The sequence below is a fragment of the Chenopodium album genome, chromosome 7 (genome assembly GCF_948465745.1).
Source record: "Chenopodium album chromosome 7, dcCheAlbu1.1, whole genome shotgun sequence".
NCBI lineage: Eukaryota > Viridiplantae > Streptophyta > Magnoliopsida > Caryophyllales > Amaranthaceae > Chenopodium > Chenopodium album.
The window spans coordinates 15,913,638-15,941,209 of record NC_137840.1 but is presented as its reverse complement, the minus strand read 5'-3'; the positions used below and the strand labels follow the sequence as shown (position 1 = coordinate 15,941,209).

At 40.5% G+C, this 27,572-nt stretch overlaps 1 protein-coding gene and 1 long non-coding RNA gene across 2 annotated transcripts; both read right to left on the bottom strand.

Moving 5' to 3' along the window:
- Positions 1-4,880: 4,880 nt before the first annotated feature.
- LOC145640950 (uncharacterized) lies at positions 4,881-5,273 on the bottom strand. Its single transcript, XR_014115031.1, has 3 exons — positions 5,237-5,273; positions 5,083-5,154; positions 4,881-4,985 (listed from the first exon to the last, which is right to left on the bottom strand). It is a non-coding gene; the product is annotated as an uncharacterized LOC145640950 (long non-coding RNA).
- Positions 5,274-14,813: 9,540 nt separating this feature from the next.
- LOC145640048 (protein FAR1-RELATED SEQUENCE 5-like) lies at positions 14,814-16,130 on the bottom strand. Its single transcript, XM_081691359.1, has 5 exons — positions 16,016-16,130; positions 15,883-15,889; positions 15,456-15,556; positions 15,182-15,366; positions 14,814-15,071 (listed from the first exon to the last, which is right to left on the bottom strand). Exons 1-5 carry the CDS (start codon positions 16,128-16,130, stop codon positions 14,814-14,816), a joined length of 666 nt encoding a protein of 221 aa, XP_081547485.1.
- Between the last annotated feature and the right edge of the window lie 11,442 nt (positions 16,131-27,572).

Below are 27,572 nucleotides of genomic sequence, written 5' to 3'. Positions count from 1 at the left end.
GGTACCTAGTTTAGCTAAGTGCCTAAATAGGCAAAACCCGGTAAGCATGAAGTTGGGTCGAAGATGAGGATAATACCTTGGAGATAAGACAATTTTGGTAGGAACTCTAATACTTTACTAAGCTACCTTGGTTACATGTGAGTATACTACGCATCTAGGAATTGGAGTAATAATTTATATTGCTCTAGTTCAGGTGGTGGTTGGTTGGATTAAAGGAATTGATATAGGTAAAAGATCTGATAAGTGTGAGAATGCATTTATGTAGGCAAGTAGATGATTTTTTACTCGTCCATTCCCAGTTTTCGGGTAGGATAGTTTTCAGAAATCATTTAGTTTAAGTATGTGATGAGGCCAGTTATCAATTACCAATATACAGAGAAGTTTTGCATAAAATAATATTGGTATTCCAAGTAGTTGATATAAAATGAAAATGATAATCCAAATAGATGTATTTATCCATTGGTTTGATGATCTATTTACTTGCATAATTGCATTAATACAGAGTAGCTAGACAATTAAATGACAACTAAAATTATGCACCAAAAAAAAAAGTAATGACTATAAATGTTGAGTCTCTTAATACTACTTCCATTTCATATTATTCACAACGATTTGACATAAAATAGAGAGGAAAAATATCTAATCATTACAGATTATATGAAATGGAGGGTAGTATTATACTTGCAATAATCATATCATGAAGACTGCGAGCAAATTATTGGAAACATCCTTTGTTCTTAGTAAATTATTGAAAATTGAAAATGAAGAATGATGACCATGTGCTATCACAATACATATACCTAACGTTAAATGACTGAAACATAGTATAGTTCACTAGTAGAAAAAACGCATTAGGCAGCGGTTCAAACCCGGTCTAAGGCACCGGTTTGAACCGCTGCCTATTTGAGGGGTTCCAAAAACCCCATATTTGGCACCGGTTCAAAACCGGTGCCATAGGGATTAATAGGCACCGGTTAACCGGTGCCATAGGGTGGAATAGGCACCGGTTAACCGGTGCCTAATACTGCTCTCCCGCCATTTTTTTTTTGGTGGTGGATAGTTTAGGCACCGATTCCTGCCTAACCGGTGCCTTTTGTATATATATATATATATATATATATATATATATATATATATATATTTTTTTTTTTTTTTTCCATCGTGCAATAATATTTTTTACAAAAAACCTGCAATAATAATACCCTGTTATTCCAGCAATTATATTAAATATAATAATTAATAATTTTATTATTATAATAACTAATAATAATATTATTAATTATTATATACAAAAATAATATTAGATACAAGAATTCAATTATATATATATATATAGAAATAAATATTCCCAAACGCAATACAAAAAAAAAAGTTGCTTACATATATACAAATAATAGTAAGTACACATATATAATGAATAATAAGTTATATATAGTTCAAAAGTTAACATAAATAATTTACAATTACAATGCATGCCATTTACATGTTGAAGGTGATGAAAGACGCCAACATGTCACGAACTTCATTAAGCTCCTTGATTGTCAACGGACCATCCTTTTGGACCTTGCAAAACTTGAAATACAAAAACATTATTTTAAAAATAATTAATTAGGCAAAAAATATGTATTTAATCAAATATTACCTATACGACTTCTATATAGCCCATTTTCTACATTACTTATCAAATGAACTATTTCTTTCTCATAACATGTCAATGTTGGGTATTTGTATGTGTGTAAGCCCTAAAATTATATAGGAGAGCATTTTATTAAGGTTTATGACGGTTTTTACCCAAAATGGCCCGAATATGGCCTATATGACCTTACTTTGCCCATTTCCTACATTTCTTATTAAATGAACTTTATTTATCTCATAACATGTCAATATTATCTAGTTATAGGTGTATAAGGAAAGAAATCACATCAAAAGAGCATATTAACACAAAATGGCCCTAATATGGCCCATATGACTTCTATTCAACCCATTTTCTACCTTTCTTGTGAAATAGCCTTTTTGTTTCTCATAACATGTCATTGTTGGATAATATTAGGTGTCTAAGGCTAGAAATCACATCAATATAGCATTTCAAGAAGTTCAACAACGCATTTTACTCAACATGGCCCAAATAGGGCTTATATGACTTCTATGTAGCCCATTTTCTACATTACTTATCAAATGAACTATTTCTTTCTCATAACATGTCAATGTTGGGTAGTAGTATGTGTGTAAGCCCTAAAATTGTATAGGAGAGCATTTTATTAAGGTTTATGACGGTTTTTACCCAAAATGGCCCGAATATGGCCTATATGACCTTACTTTGCCCATTTCCTACATTTCTTATTAAATGAACTTTATTTATCTCATAACATGTCAATATTATCTAGTTATAGGTGTATAAGGAAAGAAATCACATCAAAAGAGCATATTAACACAAAATGGCCCTAATATGGCCCATATGACTTCTATTCAACCCATTTTCTACCTTTCTTGTGAAATAGCCTTTTTGTTTCTCATAACATGTCATTGTTGGATAATATTAGGTGTCTAAGGCTAGAAATTACATCAATATAGCATTTCAAGAAATTTTAGGACTTACCTCATCAAGCTGTTGAGTGTCCGTACAATTAGTCACAATGTCAAGCATGAATCTCATCACATACAAAGCACAATCAAGTCCATTCTCTTGTTGTGCGCACTAGCATATGACAAACAAATCACATCAGTGAAACATGCAAAGGAAATGAGCAAATATTTACTACCATAGATTTTCAAGATAATCACAATAATATCATGTAAATTACCAACGGTGTCTTCCATGTTGGACCCTTTGGAGCACGACAATGTAGCTTCTTCATAACACTGTAGTATAAAAAATACAATCAAATTTGATTAGTCGTATGATTACTAAATTAGTTATTATTAGCAATAATCATCACTATAGGTTGCTATATATATTTACTTTTGCAATATAGACTTCACGAGCCACTTCTTCGATGATCGAGCTGAATCAAGGTGATAAATTGTGTTAGTGGAATTACAAATCACCATGAGGCTCCAATGCTCCCTACATAAGTTCACAATAGACAAGGTAATTAATATTTAGGAGTCAACATATAATGAGGCCAAATCGATTGAATTTGACATGGTTAGTCATACTCTCTATAACATGGGGCGAATATGAACTTGTCTCCCGTACGCGTTGATTCCCTTATACTCTGTTCAACATAGTACAACACGTCATGGGGGTTGCCTATGATTTTAGTAGTGGATAACTGCTCGGGGCATAACCACCCAACTTTACACGGAGAATCAGTGTCAGTTAAGTGCTCCTGTAGTGCTCTGCGTGCATGAACATTGATTAATTTATCAGATGTAGGATAATCACCATCAATTTGAATAACTTGAAAAAAGTATGAACTTTATGTAGGCATTGAAGTTACCTCATGAATGTTTGAATGAGGGAAATGTTAAGCTTTGCACCACGTAGAAATTCCTTCACATCTTCTTTGCTGATCCATGCAATTGCATCCTCATCATAGTGGAACATTGCCTTAGGAAGTGCAACTTCCATGGGATCGACCAAATGACAAGCACGGTTGTGAAGAAAGGTCATGTCAGTAGAGAGCGATTGAAGAACAATGTCTTCAACAATTGGAGTAGGTGGCATGGGTGAACCTTTCGAAGAGTGCAACTTCGACGCTTGTTCACTCTTGGACTGTTGTTCACTAAGCTTCTTCTTAGGTTGATCAATTCTTTTAGGCTTCTCCACCCTCTTTCTTTGAAGTTTTGCTTCCATTGGGAATCTGAAATAGTTTAGGAAATAATAAGTTTCAACTCACAATCACTTATAATAGGCACTTGGCGATTTTTATGTAATTTGAAATGACAAACACTTATAAATATGTGATTATGAGTTGTTTTGAGATGCAAGGAGTTTATAAGTTGAGAAATGAAGAAAATAGGCAAGTGAGTAGCCATTTCGGCTCAAAATGGCTTTTTTTTATGAATTTGACCCAAAAACTTAGAACTTGGTGATTTTTATGTAATTTCAAATGAAAAACACTTATAAATATGTGATTATGAGTTGTTTTGAGATGCAAGAAGTTTTTAAGTTGAGAAATGAAGAAAAAAGGCAAGTAAGTAGCCATTTCGGCTCAAAATGGCTTTTTTTTATGAATTTGACCCAAAAACTTAGAACTTGGAAATTTTTATGTAATTTGAAATGACAAACACTTATAAATATGTGATTATGAGTTGTTTTGAGATGCAAGGAGTTTATAAGTTGAGAAATGAAGAAAATAGGCAAGTGAGTAGCCATTTCGGCTCAAAATGGCTTTTTTTTATGAATTTGACCCAAAAACTTAGAACTTGGTGATTTTTATGTAATTTGAAATGACAAACACTTATAAATATGTGATTATGAGTTGTTTTGAGATGCAAGGAGTTTATAAGTTGAGAAATGAAGAAAATAGGCAAGTGAGTAGCCATTTCGGCTCAAAATGGCCTTTTTTTATGAATTTGACCCAAAAACAACCAACTTGGCGATTTTTATGTCATTTGAAATGACAAACACTTATAAATATGTGATTATGAGTTGTTTTGAGATGCAAGAAGTTTTTAAGTTGAGAAATGAAGAAAAAAGGCAAGTAAGTAGCCATTTCGGCTCAAAATGGCTACTTTTTGATGAAATGATGAAATACTCAAGTGAGTAGCTAATTTACCTCCTTATTTATCAACTTCACCCATGCACGTGGCCAATCAACGAAGCTACCTACAGCTTGCCAAAGTGTTGTTATCTCAACCTCCTCTATCGGTACGGGTAGTGGGATGTCTTCGAACCCCGCAACCACTGAATCGATCCCAACAGAGTAATGATGTGGCCCCGCCGTAGCACCCGTCGTCGGTTGGGCACTACCATACGCCACCAAACTCAACACGGTACTATTTGCATGCCCCGGGGCTAGAAGTGCACACCGGGTGTCTTCCTACACAAGTAAATATATAAAAAGAAGATAGTTAAGTAGGACTTTTACAACAACATAGATATAACAAAATTCATTAAGGTAGAGGGTTACAAATTACCTGTAACTCTGGAAATTCATGCGGTGTTGGATTTTCAAGCTCCCTCGAGTCCGCATGTGTAGGAGTAGGAACCTACAACAGTACATCAATCATTGCACCTAAAATCTCAATTAACTCGGTATTTTAAAACTTTTAATAACCCAGTTGATTTTACCTGAGGTGACACATCTTCACCACGTATCTCATCTCCTCCATGTCTATCACCTTCTCCTTGTCCTTTTGGTTCAGAACATGAGTCAACCGGGGTACTCGTGAGGAACGGCAAAGTCGGTAAGCATTAAATTCACCAACTAACTCGTTGCGTACTTGTTCCTTAATTGATGCCACCTTGGCATCCAACTCCCCCGGTGAGTTAACACTGGCTCGAGATGTACCCGATTTTGTGTATTCGGGACCCATCACCTTATTCCATCCAAGCAATGACCCTCCCGAACCTACTACTCGTCCTGGATGGTATGGCCTTCCCAAAGCCATGGTGAAAGGGTCATTCTCAATACTTGGTTCAAATTTGCCCTCCACCATCTCTTGAGTGTGCTCAAGCTATAGCATAAGGAAAAATGAGGTCAGTAAAACAGTTAATGGTTAGATGCAAAAGTGACTTAATTTCAACAATTCATAGGTAACTTACTAGCTTATCTGCCAGTTTTTTTAGCTTCCGGACCCTTGATGAACCATTTTCCGGTTTTCTTATCAAACGAATGGAGAGAACAAAAGAAATCACCGGCACGACTCACCAAGGTAGTGATCGTGGAACTAGAGGGTTCCTTCGATGCCACTAGAAGCGCTTTAGGGTATAAACCCGAAGCGGCCCACTCAGGTCTCTTTTCAGCAAAAGTCTTAGGACCCATACGATGGACGTATTCCTTCTTTTCTGCATTCGCTTGATTTTGCTCTCGAAGTTCCTACAAAACAAAAAATGTTAGTCTCATTAATACAAAAAGTGTCAAGCTATTATTCAATTGACATCAGATTTACACAAACTTACAATGGCTTTCTTTTGACTCTTCATTCTAACGAACTCTTCCCAATCATCTTTTGACACGGTCGGCCATATTTGCCATGGGAGACGGTTATCCTCTTTGGCATTCTTCTTCTTTGTTTGCACCTTCTTCTTCTTATGGATCCACCGATTAGTCAACTTGGTCTTAAAGCCTCTGAATCTTTCCGCTAATAAAGAGACAAACACCTTTTTCTTCTCGGGATCATTAGGAATAGAAAACTGCCTCTGCAAGCACAAATTAAAACCGATTATTGGTTTCTATTTAAAAACAATCATAAGGTTAAGGTATCTTAAATTGTCTAAATGTGCCAAAAACACACTTACCCTTGTATCATCCCAAAATGCTTGAATCAAACCCGGAGGTACTTGCCGCATTACAAGTGTAATGGGGATTTTCCGCGAACATAAGCCAACTTGATTAGCATATTGTCGACGCCATTTGGGCCCGGGTTGGCCTTTGTTGTCATACTCCAAGACCATGGGACCGTCCGGTTTCTTAAAGCTTCTCGTCGGACCCCTTGTTTTTCTTTCAGCCGGTGCCTTTTCCCCCCCTCCACCACCTATGTTGTTTTCATCTTGTCCTTGGCCTTGACTTTCAGGAGTCGGGTTCTCACCAACAATCTCACGTGCTGTATTTTCAATGGCCGGTGCACGTTCAGCTAACTTTTCAAAATCGTCAAGCCTACGCTCGAACTCATCTTGAGCCTGGTCCTCTGGCTCACCCAAGTCATCCTCCTTATTCACATCATAAGGAGCATCACTATCATCGGAGTTGTCATCCTCGTACTCGTCCTCATACTCATCATCGTCAATGTCCTCTACCAAACGAGGATCATGATCGTCCGCCATGAGATATAAGCACCTGTCAAAGCAATCATAAAACAATATTAGTGTATAGTAAAGTATATGCATGATAGTTATTATGGTTATGTATAAGCTATTTTAGCCATTTTCACCTACTTATTACGGTCCTATAACCTTGTATATCCATGATAATGAGTACAAAATTCCAATTTCAATCTACATATGGAAAATAGGTTGTTAGAATGAATAAATGTTAGTTCATACACAAAACAAAGGAGTTGGGTTAAGTAGAAGCTATTTATGCCAGTTTCACCTACTTATGGTCCTATAACCTTGTATATGCATGATAATGAGTACACTTAGGCAATTTCAAACTACAAATATATCATTTTCGCTTACTTATGCTCCTATATACATGATAACTAAACTATATTTGCAATGAAACCATTACTAACTTTTAATCAAACTACCTCATTCTGAAATTCCTTCGTTGTGGTCTGATCGCATATAACCTGCTTCGTTGTCTATGTCATTTAGTACTCCAGGTCTAGGAACAGTGAAAGGTGCTGAATCATCAAACGCATCATATTCTTCCTCATCCTCAACATCTCTAATGCCTAGGATTCTTCTTTTGCCAGCTAGCACTATAGACCATTTTGAATCCATTGGGTCAGTTACGTAGAACACTTGCTTAGCTTGAGATGCAAGGATAAATGGTTCCGCACTATCATTCAAGTGGCCAAGATCTACAAGAGTAAAGTCCTCATGTTTGACGTTTCGCCTGATATTATCAACCCACTTACACTTGAAAAGAGCAACCGTGAAGTCACAATAATCAAGCTCCCATATTTCTTGAATTCGACCATAGTATGACAACTCTGCATCGACAGGTGATTTATCCTTAGAACTTGCAAACTCCCTTGACGACGCCACAAGAGTTACACCACTGTTTTGGGTGGAGGAAGATTTCAAATCACGAGCCTCGGTCCAAAAAGTGTACCCATTGATGTCATATCCCTCAAATGAACGGACATCATCCCTAGGACCGTACGCAAGCCACCGTACTGTATCGGTCACATTAGTATCATTCAATCCACTCATTACTCGTTCACGAAACCAATCAACAAATTTCTTATTATGCAACTGCATAAGTGCCCTTTCACCTTTGGATGGAAATTCGGCACGCAAACAAGCCATGTGCTCGTCTAAATATGGGTGCACATCTGAAACATGGTGCAACACATAAAGGTGTGCTTGTAAGAACTGATCTTGGTCTGGTGACATTCGTTTCGACCCAATTGTGCCATGACCATCAAGTCTACCTTCATGTCGAGAAGTAGAAAGACCAATAGGTTGAGCAAGGGCTATGTAGTCCGCCACAAAGTTACCTATCTCCTCACCCATTGTCCCTTGCATTATACTTCCTTCAGGGTGAGCTCGGTTCCGTACTTTATCTTGTAATGTACCCATGTGTCTTTCAAAAGGGTATCACCACCTCATGAACACTGGACCGCACAACTTAATCTCACGCACCAAATGAAGAACCAGATGAACCATTATGTCAAAAAATGAGGGTGGGAAATACATCTCAAATTTGCACAAAGTCACAACCACATCAGCTTGCAAAGCATCTAGTGTACAAGGATCAAGAACTTTGCTACAAATTGTATTGAAAAACGAACAAAGGCTTGTAATCTCTTCCCTCACGTGTTTCGGTAGAATTCCACGGATTGCAATCGGTAGGAATACTTGCATCATAATGTGACAATCATGGGATTTCATACTTGTCAGCTTCAATTCTCCATTTAAGGTTACAAATCTTTTCATGTTAGATGAGTACCCTGATGGAACCTTAATGCCGTACAAACATGCACAAAACATACGTTTCTCTACCCTTGACAATGTATAGCAAGCCGGGGGTAAATAATTCTTTTCATCCTTCCCTTTACCCTTATCTTTCTTCTTTGACGCATCTTTGGCCTTTCCCTTTCCCTTGTTCTTCTCCTTCCCTTTTTTCGAAACACTTTCATCTTCTATTCTCGGCTCCTTTCCCTTTCTGACCTTTTCTTGAGGCCACAATTCTGGACGAATCCCCATCTCTTGCAAATCTAACCGAGCACCCTTTCCGTCCTTTGTTTTGCCTGGGATATTCATAAGCGTCCCCAAAAGAGCATCACACACATTCTTCTCTATATGCATCACATCAAGACAATGCCTAACGTCATGTTCTCTCCAGTACGGCAGCTTCCAAAAGATTGATTCTTTCTTAAACAGAGCAGCTGAGATCATAGTTTTTTCTGATTTTCCAAACACCGTTTGTATCCCTTTCACCCGAGCACTAATCTCAGCACCAGTCAATGGTCTAGGCGCAGTATCCTCTTCCACGGTCCATCGAAAGCCTTTTTCTGCCTACGGTACGGATGATCACGCCTAAGGAACCTTCGAGTCCGTAGGTACACATCTTTGTGAGAATGAGTCAGGTATACGCTTGATGTGTCATCAATACATATGGGGCATGCTTTTTTCCCTTTGACCTTGTACCCACACAAGTTGCCATATGCAGGGAAGTCATTCATGGTCCACATAAGGGCTGCACGCAATGTGAACATCTCGTTCTGATGAGCATCGAAAACGGAAACCCCTTCGTCCCACATCTTTCTCAAGTCGTCAATAAGCGGCGCAAGGTAAACATCTATGTCGTTTCCAGGTTGCTTAGGACCAGTTATTAGCAATGAAAGCATTACATACTTACGTTTCATGCACAGCCAAGGAGGCAAATTATAAATCACTAAAAGTACCGGCCATGTGCTGTGTTGGGTACTAAGAGTGCCAAATGGATTCATCCCGTCCGTGCACAACCCAAGCCTTAAATTTATGACTTCATTACCAAATCCCTCAAACTTCAAATCAATGTTCTTCCACTGTGGAGAGTCAGCTGGATGCTTCAGCATTCTGTTTTTCTTTCTTCCCTCTGCATGCCACCTCAAGTTTTTAGCGTCTTTTGGTATTGAGAACAGACGCTTAAACCTTGGAATAATGGGAAGATACCACAACACCTTAGCAGGAAGTCCCTCCGTGCCAGGATTGCAACTCATGCGCTTGTACCGCGACCGCTTGCATCGTGGACACTCCTGCAGTTTTTCATACTCATTTCGATACAAAATACAGTCACTAGGACATGCATGTATCTTCTTATACTCCAAACCAAAGGAACACATGAGCTTCTTTGCATAATAATAAGACTTAGGAATTTCATTCCCATCAGGCAACATATCACTTAATGCGGTCAACAAAGAAGTAAAACTGATGTCCGTCCACCCATGCTTCGACTTAATGTTGAAAAGTGTTAGCACGGCCGATAGTTTGGAGTATTTTTTGCACCCGGGATACAAAGGCTTTTTGGAAGCCTCCGATAATAATTCAAACACTTCACCTTCAACACCTTGCAACATCTCATCCACTTGTTCATCCTCGACCTCATCCGCCTGATCTTCATCGGCTCCATCCTCACCATTATCAACAATATACTCATCATTCTCGTATTCCTCGTCCACATGAATCTCAGTGCTTCTAGCACGCACATCATTCCGATCAAGATCCCCACTGTACTCTCCACTTTCTCCGTGCCAAATCCACACATGGTAAAATTGCCTAAACCCACGACATAATACATGATCTCTAATGATTTCAACACTATCGACCACATTCACACAATTACAATCAACACAAGGACAATAAAGGCCTTTGCCTCCCAGTGTGCGTTGATAAGCTAAAGCCCTCTCGCAAAACTCTTGAACCCCATTCCAAAATTCCAATGTATCGCGTCTACCATACATCCAACCACGATCCTTCTCCATTTAGTAAATTGTCTCTAAACATATATATAGCACCATATAATTATAATGTGTAAGTGCTACATATTTTATGTAAATCAAATTCAAGTACAAAACGTGAATATACCATTCATATAGTGAAAAAATGCATGTTTCCAAAGGGTCCTTATCACTCCAACCTAACCCATCCTTGAATGTCTACTCTCACTAGTAAATGTATGTCAACTTTCCAATTTTAAGGAAAATCCGGCAGCATTTCCCCCTAGTTCTCCAAGTACACGATGTAGATAATTAATTACCCACATATGTACCCAGAGAACATAGTGAGGAAATGGTAAGCCGAGATGTTCCTTAAAATCGAAAAGAAAACATACATTCACCACCTAAGTGAGAGTACACATTCAAGAACAGTCCCAACCGGGGACTATTCAAGACTTTCTCCTAATGAGAAAGCCTTGAACGGGTATCTAGGCATATGATGATGCAATCCAAGTATTCTATATATTGTTGTATTTATTTGCAATTAAACAATACACAAGTTGCAATTTCATGAATAAACTTTTATTAAATGGATGAATAGAAAGAAATATAGCTAAGTAAAGTTTAGTAGTCATACCAATATAGCAAATACCCACTTGAGCTCAATATATATGTACGTAGTCCTCAAGCTAATTAAACTCTTGCTTCAATTCACATATGAATCTATATATTAAAAAAACAAAAATTAGCAACGTCACTAATTCTCTAATATATTCACAAATCTCTAATGTATTCACAATTCTCTAATTTATTCACAACTAATTAAGTGGCAATATCACTATTTCTCTAATTTATGCACAATTCTCTAATTTAATCACAATTCTCTAAATTATTCACAAATCTATAATGTAATCACAATTCTCTAATTTATTCACAATTTTCTAATTTATTCACAACTAATTAGAAGCAAGGTCACTAATATACACATTAAAACATACAAAAACCAAACTCCCCAAAACAAGGCATCATAAACAAATTTCACAGCCAGCAACAGCTTGGAAATAATACTCAATCAACCTATGAAGAACAAACATACAATTAATTTGCATAATAACCCCAACATCTCACAAATCACAATAATTCAGATGAATAGCAGAACATACTGCCATTGTAATCAGCAGATATTTTAATCAACAATAAAGTCAATCAGAATCATAAAACCCAATAATGTAGCACAATTTTAATCTTACCCTAAATTAGTTGGAGGTGGAAGAAGCTAAGGGGATGAGAGAATGAGGAAGACCCTCGCTGGTGGAGGTCGACAGAAGGTGGTGCGCACTAGCGGAGGCAGCGCAGAGGTGGAGGCGGTGCGCGCTGGTGGAGGTGGAGGCAGTGCGCGCTGGTGGAGGTGGAGGCGGTGCGCGCTGCTGTTGTTAATTGTTTCGAACAAAGAAGGGCGGTGGAGGTCGGCCGTGAAAGACAGAGAAGGGCAGGGCAGGGAGAATTAACGGCGGTGGTTTTCGATTGTGGTGGAGGTGAAGGTGGCGGCTGTGGTGGAGGGAAAAGGGGGAGGCACTTCAAATACTCTGAAAGAGAACGAAAGAAGGGATGAACGAATGAAGGAAAGGAAAGAGAAAGAGAGGAAGAAAAGAGAAAGGCGCGGTTTTTTTTTTGAATTTGGCACCGGTTTGAATGGCACCGGTTCAAACCGGTGCCTTTTTTTATTTTTGGCACCGGTTCAGCCTGAACCGGTGCCTTTTCTCTTTTGGTACAATCCCACCCATTTCTAGACCGATTTTGGGCACCGGTTTAGCCTGAACCGGTGCCATATGGGGGGTGCCTAATGCTTTTTTTCTACTAGTGGTTGTACATTGTGTCACTTGAATAAAGTTGTATGTCACTTGAATAAACTTGTATGTCAAAACAATATGTCTTGCAACATTAATTAAACTGAAATTAAATGTTCTATTAGGAAAAAAAATATTAAAAAAGATGGTGTTCCAAGAAAACATAAATCTAGAGCAGTAAACAAGTGTAAATGAATTCTTAATTTGATGAACGTATTACATTTACTCCAAAATAATCGTCAGGCTCAAAAACCTCCAAAGAACCTCCAAATTCAGTTGAATGCGCCAGAATATTTCCTTCGAGGACAGCCAAATAATCCTTGCTAAAAAAGAAATACCATTGTATTAGTAAAAAGAACAATATAACTTTATAAAAAGAACATTTGACCCCGACCAAAAAAACCTGTCAAATATCATAAAGAACATAAGGCATAAATTACCTTAATCGTAGTTTGAGCCTTTTGTTTCATTTTTGAAACCCCTTTCGTACTTTTCTTTTTCCACGACTTAATCTTTTGACCCTTGAGCTTGTTGCAAATCTTTTCTTGGGTACTCTTCAATCTTGTGTTTTTTTGTCCCTTTTTCCTCTTTTGGATTGGATCTTTCACTTCAACATCAACTGCAGGTTCTTCTTCCACAATATCCTCTTTTTCAAGAACTTCTTCTTCAAAATTTTGTGGTTCTAAAAGGTTGCCTTCACCATTGTCTGGAGCAGCTTCATGTTGATTAGTTGTCGAGGAACATGGTTCATCTTTATCTTTTAATTGTAAAAGATTAATCCTATTAGAACACTCAGTAATTGCTTCCTCAATGGTTGTTCGAGCAGCTAAGTCATTTTGCGCCCGATCGACAAGTCCAATAAAAGTTCGAATAAAATGCAATCTCCATACACTAGAAGGTGTGACACCCTTTTCAGCAACAACATTATCATCAACCCTTGTGCACATAGCACCTTTTGTCCATCTCTTACAAATGTACCTCTTAGGTATATAAGTTAAATTGCTCAAGTGTAGGACACGAAGTGAATGCTTGCATAGTAGACCGACCTCACCAAAATAATTACAAGTACAATCAACCGTGACAGTTGATTCATCAAATGCAACTGTATGCATTAGCAGATCTTTTTTGGGATGACCCACATGATATTCATAAAGAGGAGGTTGCATTCCTATGACCCTAGCTGTGCAAGGAACAGTACTCACAAAATTATCTTCAAAATGTAAATAAATTTGGATTGTATAAATCCTCCTTGCGTGCTCCAAAATTCCAATATCTGCTCATACTAGATGTCGGTTACCAGTTAAACTATTATAAAATAATCTTTGGAATATGCAGGACACCACATCTCTCTTATATTATACAAAATTTGGAGTCATTTGTTATCTGCGCATTTGTACTTATTCTGCATGCTGCAAAAGGACATTAAAGATTACACAAAGAACATTAATGTTAAATAAAAGAATATATATATATATATATATATATATATATATATATATATATATATATATATATATATATATATATATATATATATATATATATATATATATATATATATATATATATATATATATATATATATATATATATATATATATATAAATTAGGAATAAAGAAAAATAAAAGTAAAACGTATTAAGAACACCATGTATTATACTCATGCCAAATAATGCTATATTAAAATACTAAAGAAGTACTTTATTGGTTTATAAATAAGAATATTTTTGTTATAAAAAAGAGCATGTTGAGGTATTAAAAAAATAAAGAACATAGTTAAATATAAATAACACATAAAATTACCTTGACCAATAATGCTCAAATTCCTGAATAGTATCTGTGTATTTCAAAACAATATCAAACAAATCGTTAAAACCTTCCTTGGCCTTTAGTCCTGTGATTTTTTTTTTTTTTTGCATTCTCCCCAATATGCCAAGTGCATAAACGATGACGAGAGTTCGGGAAAACAATCCTTATTGCTTTGGCCATTGCTTGAGCTTTGTCAGTCATTATTGTCTCTAGTTGTTTGCCCCCCATAGATTTCAGAAAAGTGGTAAACAACCACTCAAATGACTCACAGTTTTCGTTAATCAAAAAGCCAATACCAAACATAACATTGTTATTATGATGGTTCATTCCAACAAAAGGACCACATATCATACCATATTTGTTTGTACGATACGTCGTATCGTGGACCAATAAGTCTCCAAATGCATCATAATCTACTTTCATTCTATTATCACGAAAGAAGAAAGACTGCAAATGACCTTACTCATCAACATCAAAATCATAATAGAAGTCAAATTCGTTGCATTTCCTCTCCTTAAAGTAGCTAAGTAGTTGCTTTGCATCACATCCATCAAACTTCATTTTCTTGTGTGCAGATAAAGCACCATAAGCATCACTACAAAGAAAACTAAGATTTGCCTCACCACCAGCTTGATGTTTTAAAACGCGCACTGCATCAGCAACAGGTATACTACTCTCAGTCAAACTGCTAAGCATGGCAATTTGTTCCTCAGTGACCTATATAAAAAAGAACATATTACTTACAAAAATAAACATAATGTTATTAGAAAAAAGAATGTATGAAGTTATTTGCATTAAAAAAGAACAAAGATAGAATGTTCCTTTACCTTCCTATGAGACCTTATCAAATGTCTCTTTGGAACAGGAACCCTGCTGTGATTATGATCCATAGTGTGATTGACCATGACAAACAACCCAGAATTCTTATCAACATCAAATTGAATATGAGCTTTGCAACCTGTGCGGAAATTCCTCTTTTGGTACACTTTTGGCTCTTCACCAGGTTTCTTCTCTTGTTTAAAGCCAGCAAAAGAACATACAAAAAAGCGTTGTCGATTGTAACTTTGTCTTCTCTACGATTCAACTTATCCTTACGTATACCAAAACCGTGCTTAAAGGCATAACTATTATACAACTCATAAGCCTCTTCATCAGACTTAACTTTTGTGTCAAACAATTCTGATTCACTTGCCTCATAAAACCTAAAACAATAGAAATATCTGTATCTGGTAAGATAGCAATTTATCTTTTGAACGTTTGTTATTCTATTTTTTTAAAAAGAACGTAAATCCCTTAATTTATCAATGATGTTCTTTAATATATCAATTATGTTCTTTAATATGTTAATGATGTTCTTTGATATGTTAATGATGTTCTTTGATATATACAAATTGATTTCAGCAACATACATAAAGAGTACAACAAAGTACATATATATTTAGCAAATGTACATGTGTTTTTAAAGCACTAATAAATATAAGTTACATAAAAGAACATAACTAAATGATAAAAGCACATCATATTCAACCTTAAACCTATTGATGTAAAAATAAATATATATTTATAAACATAAACGAAAATTTAATTTAGCAATAAAACCTAAATCAAACAATAAAAAGGATGAAATCACAAAAGAAAAGATAATCTATTAAACAATTTACCTTCATTTCTGTTTACGAAATCCTCGAATTCACCTTCATTATTGATATGATCATCATCATCACCACCAACAAATCTAGCATCAGAATCATGGCGAAATTCAGATTGATAAACCATTATTAACTTCTTCTACAAAGTTTTCTATGGATCGGTATCAAATTAATCTCTGTATCTTTCTCTCTATAATTTTCTCTCTGTAAACTTTTAAAATCTCTGTAGTTTTCTCTCTCTAAAATATTTCAAAAATTGAAAATTTCAATTATCGATAAAAAAAATTAAAAAAAAATTAAAAAAAACTGAAAAAACTCTCTGTTTTTTTTTTTTAACGACAATTTCATCTAACTACCTATAATTAAGATAGATTTTTTTTTGTTTCCTTATAATTAGATTTTAGCAAATTAGTTACGCCACGTCATCAGGTGTACCATGAGCATGGTACACCCTGGTGTATTATACAAATTTCACAATTTTTATGTAGCCATTGAATAGTTATCCTACAATAAATATGATAAATATAAAATACATGCAAGATATATTCTATGGAGTAACAATTACAATAATTGCACAATGAAATTCATACAAAATATGTACTCTAATCTACTTTATTAAACTTTGCACTCAAGAGTTGGAAAAACCCTCGTTCGTCAATCTGTATTGCACGCACACATTAAAATTATGCCTTTAATAATTTAGTATTCCTTCAACCAATTAATACTTTCTTAAGTTTGGCAAATCAACCTACAAAAAAACTTTTTTAAGATACATACAAAACTTGGTTATTATTATCGTTTACATAATAAAATTTACACAATGCAACCACCTCGGTCTTAGCTCTTGCACATCAAGTCAGAGTTTAGGAAGCTATCCTAAAATAAGATCAAATATATGAAATACCTTTTGCCTAATTACACGATATTCGTTCCTAATAACTTTCGAATATCATTTGCAAACAAATTAATAATGAATGTTCAGTGTCATGTTATTAGGAATAAAAAAAAAAAAAAAAAAAAACTAAATTATAAATCAAGGTAAAGTAGAAAACTTTCAGTGACTAACAAACAATTTAAAGAGAATTTTAAAGCTTACCTTCTATTGAATTGACAAGACTTGATTTTAATCGGTTGGGTAGAGTCCTGGTGATGATAACGTGTTGTGAAGTAAAGGGAACATGAGAGAAATTGGGAAAAGAATACAATATAACTAGGATTTGCTTAGATAATAATAAACCCTAGATCTCATCTAGAGCATTCCGGAATGATAAAAGTATAACATATATAATTTTTTAGGGTTATGCTCTACGTCTAAACTTTGATTAAGATCTTAACAATGAAACAACAAAAACATTTTTTTTTAAATAGACAAAAGCATATAATTAAGATAAATGTGATGATGCATTTCCAGAAGTTAAACTAAGGGTTTATTTTACTAGTAATTTTTTGAGCTTATCATACTCACAGTAGTAGTAAATTAGTAGTTGTAATTTAGATTTTTTTTTTAAATTTAATTATATTTGTAGTAAAAGAAGCAATCTGATTTTTATTTTTTATTTTTCATATCGTTTACAACTAAATACTAATATGTAATTTAAAGATCGAAAATATAAGATAACTAGATGAAGCCCGTGCAATGCACGGGTCGATCTATTTTTTTCTAAAAAATATTTTTTATATTTATGTGATTACATTTGTTATTTTATTAGTTGTACGTAATATATCATTTTCTCCGTATTTGTTTTAAAATATTAGATAAAATTCCTAATCTCAAAAGATAATATTTCGTATTCAATTAATGTAACCATTAAAATCTCATTGGTCAATTATGCTTATGTGGCACTTGAATTATTTATTGGATATAACTATAATTTATAATCTTACGTGGCACGTTAACTAATTTTAGGTGGCATAATCCTATTGTAGCGTTTTAAAAATATTAATCATATGTGGCGCTCTAATAATTTTTTAAAAATAAAAATCCTACATGGCGCTCTAAAATCTCGGGAAAAAACTCCCCTTTATATATATATATTAGATTTTGTTTAAGATTAACAACATATAACTAATGTGTTTTCATATTTGATATGTGAACTTGAAATTAGAATTGCGGAAGCGAATATTTCATTTGCATACCCTTTGTTTTGGGTGTTTTTTGTCCCTTGGGAGAGTTACAACACGAAAACTGATCCGCAGTGAGCTGTACCTGCAAAACCAACGGAGACACCTGTTGGGTGGTGCTCCGCCTCCGACGCACAAGTTAGTAACTTGAAACGGGATAAAGAGAACGGAAATTTAGGTGGGTATCTGCTCGGATTCCAAGCTCAGGTGTTTCTCTGGTGTCAGAGAATACAGTTGCAATAATTGGTCAAAAAACCGTCCTCTCAAAATGAGGAACATCCCCCTATTTATAGGGTCATTGGGAATTGCCCCTGATTAGGTCACTGTACCCTAATCATTGGTGGGCTGCGCCGTATTCCGGCTTTCTCGGGATTTGGGCCTGAAGGCCGCCTTTTCCCTTCTATCTCTGGAATGACACGTGTCAAACAGGGGTTGGTCCATTTTGGACCAATCTGAGGCTGACACGTGTCACCCTCTGATTGGACCACGTGGCAGGGTAAAAATACCCTAAACATTTGCCCCTCACAGATGTGACGTGGCATGCCACGTGGCATCTGTGACACATGTCACTCTTCGGTTGGCGGTAATTTTACAGTTACAGAGTAACCGTTCACCTTCCAGGTAAATTACGGAAATGCCCCCGTATTTACCCCATATATATAGCCGTTTTACCCTCATAATTTTGTACGTTTTACAAAAATTTTCTAGAGAGGAAAACTTTGAGAGAGCAGAAGCCATCCGTTTGAGTCAGGCGCAAGCAAGAAACTTTTTGTTCTTACGCAACCCAGCCGGACCCGCCCTCCTTCAGATACCAATTACAAAGGTACCGTCTCTGTCTCTCTCAGCTCTTTTCTTTTTTCACCGCCTGTACATATTTCTTGCAATAAATGGATGCATCACCAACACACACGGCACAGCCTAGGTTAGAGTCCAACTATCGTAAATGAACTTGAAACTAAAGCAATAATTATGACACAGGCGTCTAAAATCCAGCAGCTGGAGCTAGATCTGAAGGCGGCCGACCGGCGGGTGACGGATGCTGAGACGGCCAAGAAGGGGGCGGAGGAGGCCCAAAAGAAGGCAGACGAGAGCGCCAAGCAGGCTGATGAGGCGCTCAAGAAGGCCCAAGCGGACCTTGGTAAACTGAAAACCAAGGTTGAGAGGCTGGAGAAGGATGCTGCTCAGGCTCAGAAAAACTTTGCAGCAACCCTGGAGGCGGAGCAAAACCGCCTCGTTGCTGAAAGCGATGCTGACAACGACGCCCGTATGAAGATTGCTTGGGCTGCCTTGTACCCAGAAGCTGATTATAGCATCTGGGCAATGGCACACAGCTATGCTGAGTACGTGGTGTATTTGAGAGAGCAAGGCATGCCAGAGCCTGCCTCCTTTGAAGCCTGGCTCAGCAACAATGAGCCGTCCGCGCCTGAGCTTCCTGGTCCTGGTGAAGCGCAGGAAATTCCCTCAGACGATGAGGAGAAGGGGGAGGACCAGGAGGCTCCGTCTGCAGGCCAGAAGTGACTCTTCAGCGGCAGTATGCCAATTTATCATTTCTTTTAATTCTTTTTATTCAGCGGCTATATGCCAAAACTTGATTTTTCCGGCCTGCGTGCCGAGTATCCCTGTATTTACCGGCTGTGGAGCCGTGTTAATTAACAATTTTTCTCCCGGACGGGGTCCGGTTAACATTTGATCCATTACAACCGTTTGGTTGGATGGACTTTAATGAATTGCACCGACTAAGTCGGTTTTGATTATTTTGCATTTGAATTTTTAATTTTTGCCTATCTTATTAAAAGCATGCGGCGATTTCTTGCCTAACTAATCAGTAGTCTGGCTGTCTTTGCCCCTGGACGGCTATGTGATTGGTTTGAGCTGGAGCTGGTTGATTGACTTGAAAACGTCTGATGCTGCAAAGAGCATGATATGTTTGTAAGTCAATCAATCACAATAGTGATTGCCCCAAACCAAGTGCACAGCCGTGCATCACAGGCGTTCAGTCACTACCCAGACGATTTTTTGCCCGTCTTGGTAGAGATTTCATAGCCATTGAACTCTTGCCCCAATTGGGGTGAGGTGCATTTTTTAAAATAAATAACCAAGCGAGAACTTCAGCTGATTACCGACTGATGCATATGGGCATCCGGTATTTAGGAAATTCGTCCTTCGCAAGTTATTTAGCCAGACGGCTATGTGTTGACCAATTTGGTCGTTCAATTTTTGCCGTCTGTATGGATACATAGAACCGACAGATAATCCGTTCTCTGCGACGATTGCACCCGGAGGGGTGTCGCCGGACGCCTTTGTCCATGTTGGGACAGGCGATTTTTATAAAAATAGCAACCATCCGGCCAGTTTATAAAATGAGCTTAAGAAAGGGTCAGGCGCTCAATACCTTGGCTTTGACCTCAGCCGCGGCCTTCTCCGCAAGCGCCTTGCGGATGACAGCAGAGGATCGCTTTGGGGTTTTCTCCGTCTGCAACATGCTTAATGCTTCCTCTGCAAAAAGAAGGAAGTTGGTTAATATCATAAAACAATTTTGATAGAAAAATACTACAGACGGATATAAACTCAGGCGCATACGTTTGGAAAACATGTGCCCTAGTCCGCAGGCGGCTAGGAAGCACTCGTCCCTGAACCAGGCGCTCTTGGGGATCCAGTTCTTGGGGACTTTTATTGTCTCCCCGGTTGACAAGGTTGCGTCTGTGAGGCCAAAAAAGTCTGCCTCAATAATCTTGTCAAAGTCCTCTTCTGGGATCCGGGGAAGAGCGCACTTCCTGCCTAACAAGTCAGGCTTCTTATTGTACAGACGGAATTCATAATTCTCCCGTCTGGTTGGGGCCGACATCAGGTAGAACCTGTGTTTCCAGCCATCGAACTTGGAGACCTTGTCCAAGGTCATCATATATTGCGGCTGCGTGGTTAGAGTGTACCACGCCCTCCAGCCGCCTGGGCTCCTGCTGAGGTAATGCATGCTTGCAAAAGCCTCCCAGCCGGGGTTAAGCCCTTGGAACTCACAGGCGGCAACATACCCCAGAATGTTGGTCCAGGAGTTGGGGGTAAGTTGCCAGAGCCCCAGGCCGTAGCCCCTCAAAATAGCCCTCACCGCCTGGTGAAGGGGGAAGCGAAGGCCGGCTTTGAACGCCGCCTCGTAACAGCCAAAATAACTGTTGGCGTTCTGTTGATCATCCCCCCAGGCGATGGTGCCAAGTTCAGGCGGCACCCGGATCTTATACCCGTCTCCTAGCGGGTGCATTTTCTTAAAATTCTCTAAGTTCTCTCCCATCTGGATCCGGTCCTTGGAGGAGACGTGGATGCTGAAGGGATCGTCCTTCTCACTCCACTTTTTCCTTTCTTCCTCCTCGCTATCTGGAAGAGGGGGCAAGTCATCGCTGCTCTCGGAGGTAGAGGCGGAGCTGTCACTCTCCATCTCCCCCTCGCTTTGGTCCATGGGGGCAGAGGCGGCATCGTCGCCGCCTTGGTCACACTCCTCTAGGAAAGAGTCAGCGGGGGTCGAAGGGGCGCGCGGAGGGGATCTCTCCAGAGTCGTCTGATCTCCCTGATCAAACGTGTCTCCCTCAGGCGTTTGGCCGCCTGAGCCTTCGCCTCGGTAATTTGGATCAGTGGCCGTCTGCATTGTCCGAGCCATGGTGTCCTGCACAGACACATAACTAGTCGGAATCCATGGCAAAGGGTGGTCCCAACACCCCGAGCCGGCACTCCCAGTCCTAGACTCAGCCGTCCCCGGTGACCGGCTGGACTCTAACCTAGGCTGTGCCGTGTGTGTTGGTGATGCATCCATTTATTGCAAGAAATATGTACAGGCGGTGAAAAAAGAAAAGAGCTGAGAGAGACAGAGACGGTACCTTTGTAATTGGTATCTGAAGGAGGGCGGGTCCGGCTGGGTTGCGTAAGAACAAAAAGTTTCTTGCTTGCGCCTGACTCAAACGGATGGCTTCTGCTCTCTCAAAGTTTTCCTCTCTAGAAAATTTTTGTAAAACGTACAAAATTATGAGGGTAAAACGGCTATATATATGGGGTAAATACGGGGGCATTTCCGTAATTTACCTGGAAGGTGAACGGTTACTCTGTAACTGTAAAATTACCGCCAACCGAAGAGTGACATGTGTCACAGATGCCACGTGGCATGCCACGTCACATCTGTGAGGGGCAAATGTTTAGGGTATTTTTACCCTGCCACGTGGTCCAATCAGAGGGTGACACGTGTCAGCCTCAGATTGGTCCAAAATGGACCAACCCCTGTTTGACACGTGTCATTCCAGAGATAGAAGGGAAAAGGCGGCCTTCAGGCCCAAATCCCGAGAAAGCCGGAATACGGCGCAACCCACCAATGATTAGGGTACAGTGACCTAATCAGGGGCAATTCCCAATGACCCTATAAATAGGGGGATGTTCCTCATTTTGAGAGGACGGTTTTTTGACCAATTATTGCAACTGTATTCTCTGACACCAGAGAAACACCTGAGCTTGGAATCCGAGCAGATACCCACCTAAATTTCCGTTCTCTTTATCCCGTTTCAAGTTACTAACTTGTGTGTCGGAGGCGGAGCACCACCCAACAGGTGTCTCCGTTGGTTTTGCAGGTACAGCTCACTGCGGATCAGTTTTCGTGTTGTAACTCTCCCAAGGGACAAAAAACACCCAAAACATTTGGCGCCGTCTGTGGGGAGAGTACCTCGAAGATGGTTCAAGAGTCTGTACCACCTCCTAACCGCCTAGGCGAAGACCCAGAAGTCTTTACAGACCATGAGGAGGATGAGGATCCTCAGGTCGAAACCTCTACAGCTGAGGACGGCTCCCTCAGAGTCAAGCGCATCCGGCCCAGAGAGACTCTGGAACGGGGCGCCTCCCAGGCGGGTCCAAGCAGACCTACTGGGCAGCCGGAAGGAGCAACCCAAACGGCAGCTGGATCGGCCCCTGTCACCCGAGACGAACTCATGAGGTTCATGACGAGTTTCAAGGGTGAAATCACAAAGCTGATCACCAAAAGCCAGGCTGGCCCAAGTAAAGGTCAGCCAGCAAAGAAGACTCCTCCAGAGAAGCAGAAGTCAGTCAGAAACCGACAGCCTACTCCCCATCCAAAGGAGAAGGCAGCCGGGACCATTGATTGGTCAAAAATTCTCCTTCCTGGGGGAAACACTAATAACCCTCGCCGGCCTCATCAGCCGGTGAGAAGTAAAAAATCAACTCTCGATGCCCGGGAAATCATCAACCGGAAGAGAAATCAATTGCTGTCTGAGTCGGCTTCAACGTCGAACTTTCCGGACAGCTTCAACAATATTTCTGCAGGGAGTACACCCTCCTTGCATGAGAGTCAAACAAGCGGTAATACCGTCCATTCTGGCCCTCATATGATTGGAAATGTACCGTATGTGCCTACTCAGGCTTACGGACAGTATTCTCCTCACTTCATGCAGCCAGCCTTCTTTGGAGGTCAGGCGGCATATCCAAATGTCCAGCCATTGGACTGGCAGCTTCGACTGCTGCGCCTGGGTGAACAGCCTTCTGCGTTCACTCGGGAGATAACCGAGGCGGCTCAGCCGGCCAAGGTTAAGAATGTGTTGGTTGGTACCTATGATGGTACCACCAATCCAGAAGATCACCTCATGGCTTACACCAACCTCATGTATTTGCAGGGGTTGGATGATGTCACTTGGTGTCGATGCTTTCCGGCTACATTGAAGGGCATCGCCCAACAATGGTTTGGAAACCTGCCAGCCGGGTCTATAGACAGCTTCAGGAAGCTTGCCTTCCTGTTTGCTTCCAACTTCTCAATGAACATCCCTACTAAAAAAACAAGCCTTGATTTGAGCACTGTTAAGCAGGGAGAGAGAGAAGGGCTGCGCTCGTATGTCAGGCGGTTCAACCTGATCAGAATTCAGATTCAGGGACTGTCTGATGAGGTAGCTTTTACAGACTTTTTTAAAGGTCTGAGAGACTGGTCGACCTTTAAGTTCGACCTAGTCAGAAAAGGGGCTTTCACCCTGCAGGCGGCCCTGAGGGAGGCGGAAAGCTACATTCAAGCTACCGACCTCTGCTCGCCTGGTAGCCAGTCAGACTCCAAGAAGTCTGACAAACAGAAAGACAGTCGGCCAGCTCAGCCGGCTAAAAACAAAGAAGAGAGCAAGAAAAGAAAAGAAGTCTGGGCGGTTACTGACTCTGACCAGCCGTCCCAGAAGAAAAAGAAAGAATTTAAACCGTACGTCCCCAAGTACGAGTTTAATAAAGACTGCAACTCCATCTTCATGGAGGTAAAGGACCGGTTGTCCATTGAGAAGCCGAATCCTATGAAGAGTTCTGTCCAGTCACGGAACAAGAATAAATTCTGTCAGTTCCATGAGGAGGTCGACCATGACACCAACGACTGCTTCAGTCTTCAGCGTGCGTTGGACCGTCTGGCTGACAAAGGGCTGTTGAAGTCCTACATTTCTAAGTCCCCAGCCGGGGCAAAAAAGAAAAACAAGGGTCAGTCCTCCAAGACTACCCCCCAGCCTGCTAGTAGCTCGGATACCGATAAGGAGCCGGTCTACACTATAGCAGGCGGGTTCTCATGTGGTGGCCCTACCATCCGGGGCACCAAGAGCCATCTTCGAAAGATGGACAAAGATGATGATGAGCAGGCGGAAGCCAGCTCCTCCTTCCCAGACGTCTTGATCACGGAGAAGGATAGGGGCAGTGTTCGCCGCCCGCATGATGACCCGGTGGTCATTGAATGTAAGGTTGCCAATCAGCTGGTTGGACGGATCCTTATTGACACCGGCAGCTCATTAGACATCATCAGCCTCCGGTGCTTGCAAAAGCTGAAATACAATATCAGCAGCATGCACCCGGTCACCCACCCCTTGGTTGGTTTTGGGGGTGGGATGGTCTACCCAGCCGGAAGAATTGATTTACCCATCCGGCTGGGGGAGAAAGGCCAGGGACGACATATTGTCGTCAGATTCTTGGTCGTTGAGGAGTTGACCGCCTATAACATCATTCTTGGCAGGCCAACCCTCAACGTAGCCAAGGCGGTAATCATCCCTTCCCTCATGCTCATTAAGTATGAAAGGGATGACGGCTCTGTTGGTTCCTTGAATGGGGATCAGAAGACGGCCCGAGAATGTTATCTCTCAGCCGTCCGAGATACTGTGGCCCCAGGCTGACAGGAACCAATAGACCTTGACAACGTCAAGGATGCCGACCCAGCTCCTGCCCCATCAGCAGCCGGAAAGAAAAGAAAGGCTCCACTGCTGGTGGAGGTGAAAAAAGAGAAAAAATAGCAATCACTGACCGGCGAACGGTCAGATGAGCTACGTCCCCAACCGGCTGGCGAAAGTATTGACCTTGTACTGGACGACAGCCGTCCAGAACGCACTGTTAAGGTGGGGACGGTTGCTCATGCTACCTTGGGTGCAAGCTTGCACCTTCTGCTGAAAGAATTCAAAGACATTTTTGCCTTTGAAGTGGAAGAGATGCCAGGCGTCAGCCCGGATCTTGCTGTCCACAAACTCGTCGTTGACCCCAAAAAGAAGCCCATCCGGAAAAAGAAAAGAAATCACGGCGAGGAAAGAAGTCAGGCGGCAGCTGCCGAAGTCAAAAAGCTGCTAGACGCCAGGTTCATTCGGCCTTGTAATTTCCCCGACTGGGTGGCCAATGTGGTCCTTGTTAAAAAACCGAATGGGACCTGGCGCATGTGTGTTGATTACACAGACCTCAACAAGGCGTGTCCAAAGGACAGTTATCCGCTTCCAAAGATCGACAGTCTGGTCGACTCTACAGCCGGTCACGCCTTGATGAGCTTTATGGATGCCTACTCCGGCTTCCATCAGATACCCCTGTGGAAGAAAGACCAAGAGAAGGAAGTCAAAGAAGAGACCAAGGCGCTTGAGGAATTCCGGCTGAATCAGGTGCCTAGGTCGGAGAACAACCAGGCGGATGCATTGTCAAAACTGGCATCTTCCGCCTGCCATGATACGCCTCGGTCTGTCTTCTGGGAAGTTCTTGAGAAAAGAAGCATCTATGAGGATCCCGTTGGAATTCTGGACCGAAGCTTTACCTGGATGGATGACATACGGGCCTATCTCTCAGACGGTACACTTCCTGATTCGCCACGGGAAGCAGCCGTCCTGAAAAAGCGAGCTGCAAGATTCGAGTTGAAAAATGGAGAACTCTTCAAGGCGGGCTTTCTGAAGCCTTTATTGAAGTGTGTCACCCCAGAAAAGGGGAAAGAAGTTCTCGAAGACTTGCACTCGGGGTTCTGCGCCTCGTACATAGGCGGCAGGTCCCTAGCCGTCAGAGCCAGACGACATTACTTTTGGCCCACTCTTGAGGCGGACGCCAAGGAGTTGGTGAAGAAATGTGACAAGTGCCAAAAATATGGCAAACTCATTCACCGTCCGGCTACTGATCTGACGGCCATTCACAGCCCAATCCCGTTTGCAAAATGGGGCATGGACATTCTAGGTCCTTACACGCCTGCTCCAGGCGGAAAGCGCTATATCTTAGTGGCTGTGGATTACTTCACCAAGTGGGTTGAGGCTGAGGCGGTTAAAAATATCAAGACCTCAGACGTAATTTCCTTCATCTGGAAGAACATCATCACCCGGTATGGGGTACCCATGTCGATGGTTTTTGATAATGGTCCTCAGTTTGAGACGCCTCAGTTAAAAACTTGGTTGGGAGATCAGGGGGTCTCAAGCTATTTCGCATCTGTTGGCCGGCCCCAAGCAAACGGCCAAGTTGAAGCTTTCAACAAACTCATCTCAGACGGCATTAAAAAGAAAATAGAAAGAGCCGGTGGTTTATGGGCAGAAGAGTTAATCCATGTCCTGTGGGCCATCCGGACAACAGCAAAAGGGGCAACCGGGGAAACCCCATTTCTCATGGTTTACGGTGCTGAAGCCGTCTTGCCCATCGAGCATTACGAGCCGACTCTCAGAGTCATGCTGTATGATGAAGAGGCAAACTGGGAAGCAATGCGCCTGGCATTGGATTCACTCCCAGAACGCAGGGGCAATGCCGCCTTGCGTCATGAGATTTACCGTCTGAGAATGACGAGAGCCTACAACAAAAAAGTACACAAGCGTCCCTTGAGGGTTGACGACTTAGTGTTACGAAAAATGGAAGCAACCGGTAGGGCAAATGAGTTGGGAAAGCTAACCCCAAATTGGGAAGGCCCCTACCGGATCTATGAGGAAGTAAGGGACGGCACCTACCGCCTGGAAACTCCAGACGGAAGGCGCCTGCCTAGAACTTGGAATGTAGACAATCTAAAAAAGTACTACTTCTGAGAATGTAAACTTTTTGTAAAAAGTGTCAGTTAATGCAGATTCAGACTTTGCTTGCAAAATTATCATTTGATTATTCATCCGGGTAATATCCAGGCGGATTCCCCATTTATCTAACTAAGTTCGATACTTAGTGAAGGTTTCGTTTTTTAGTCCGCCTG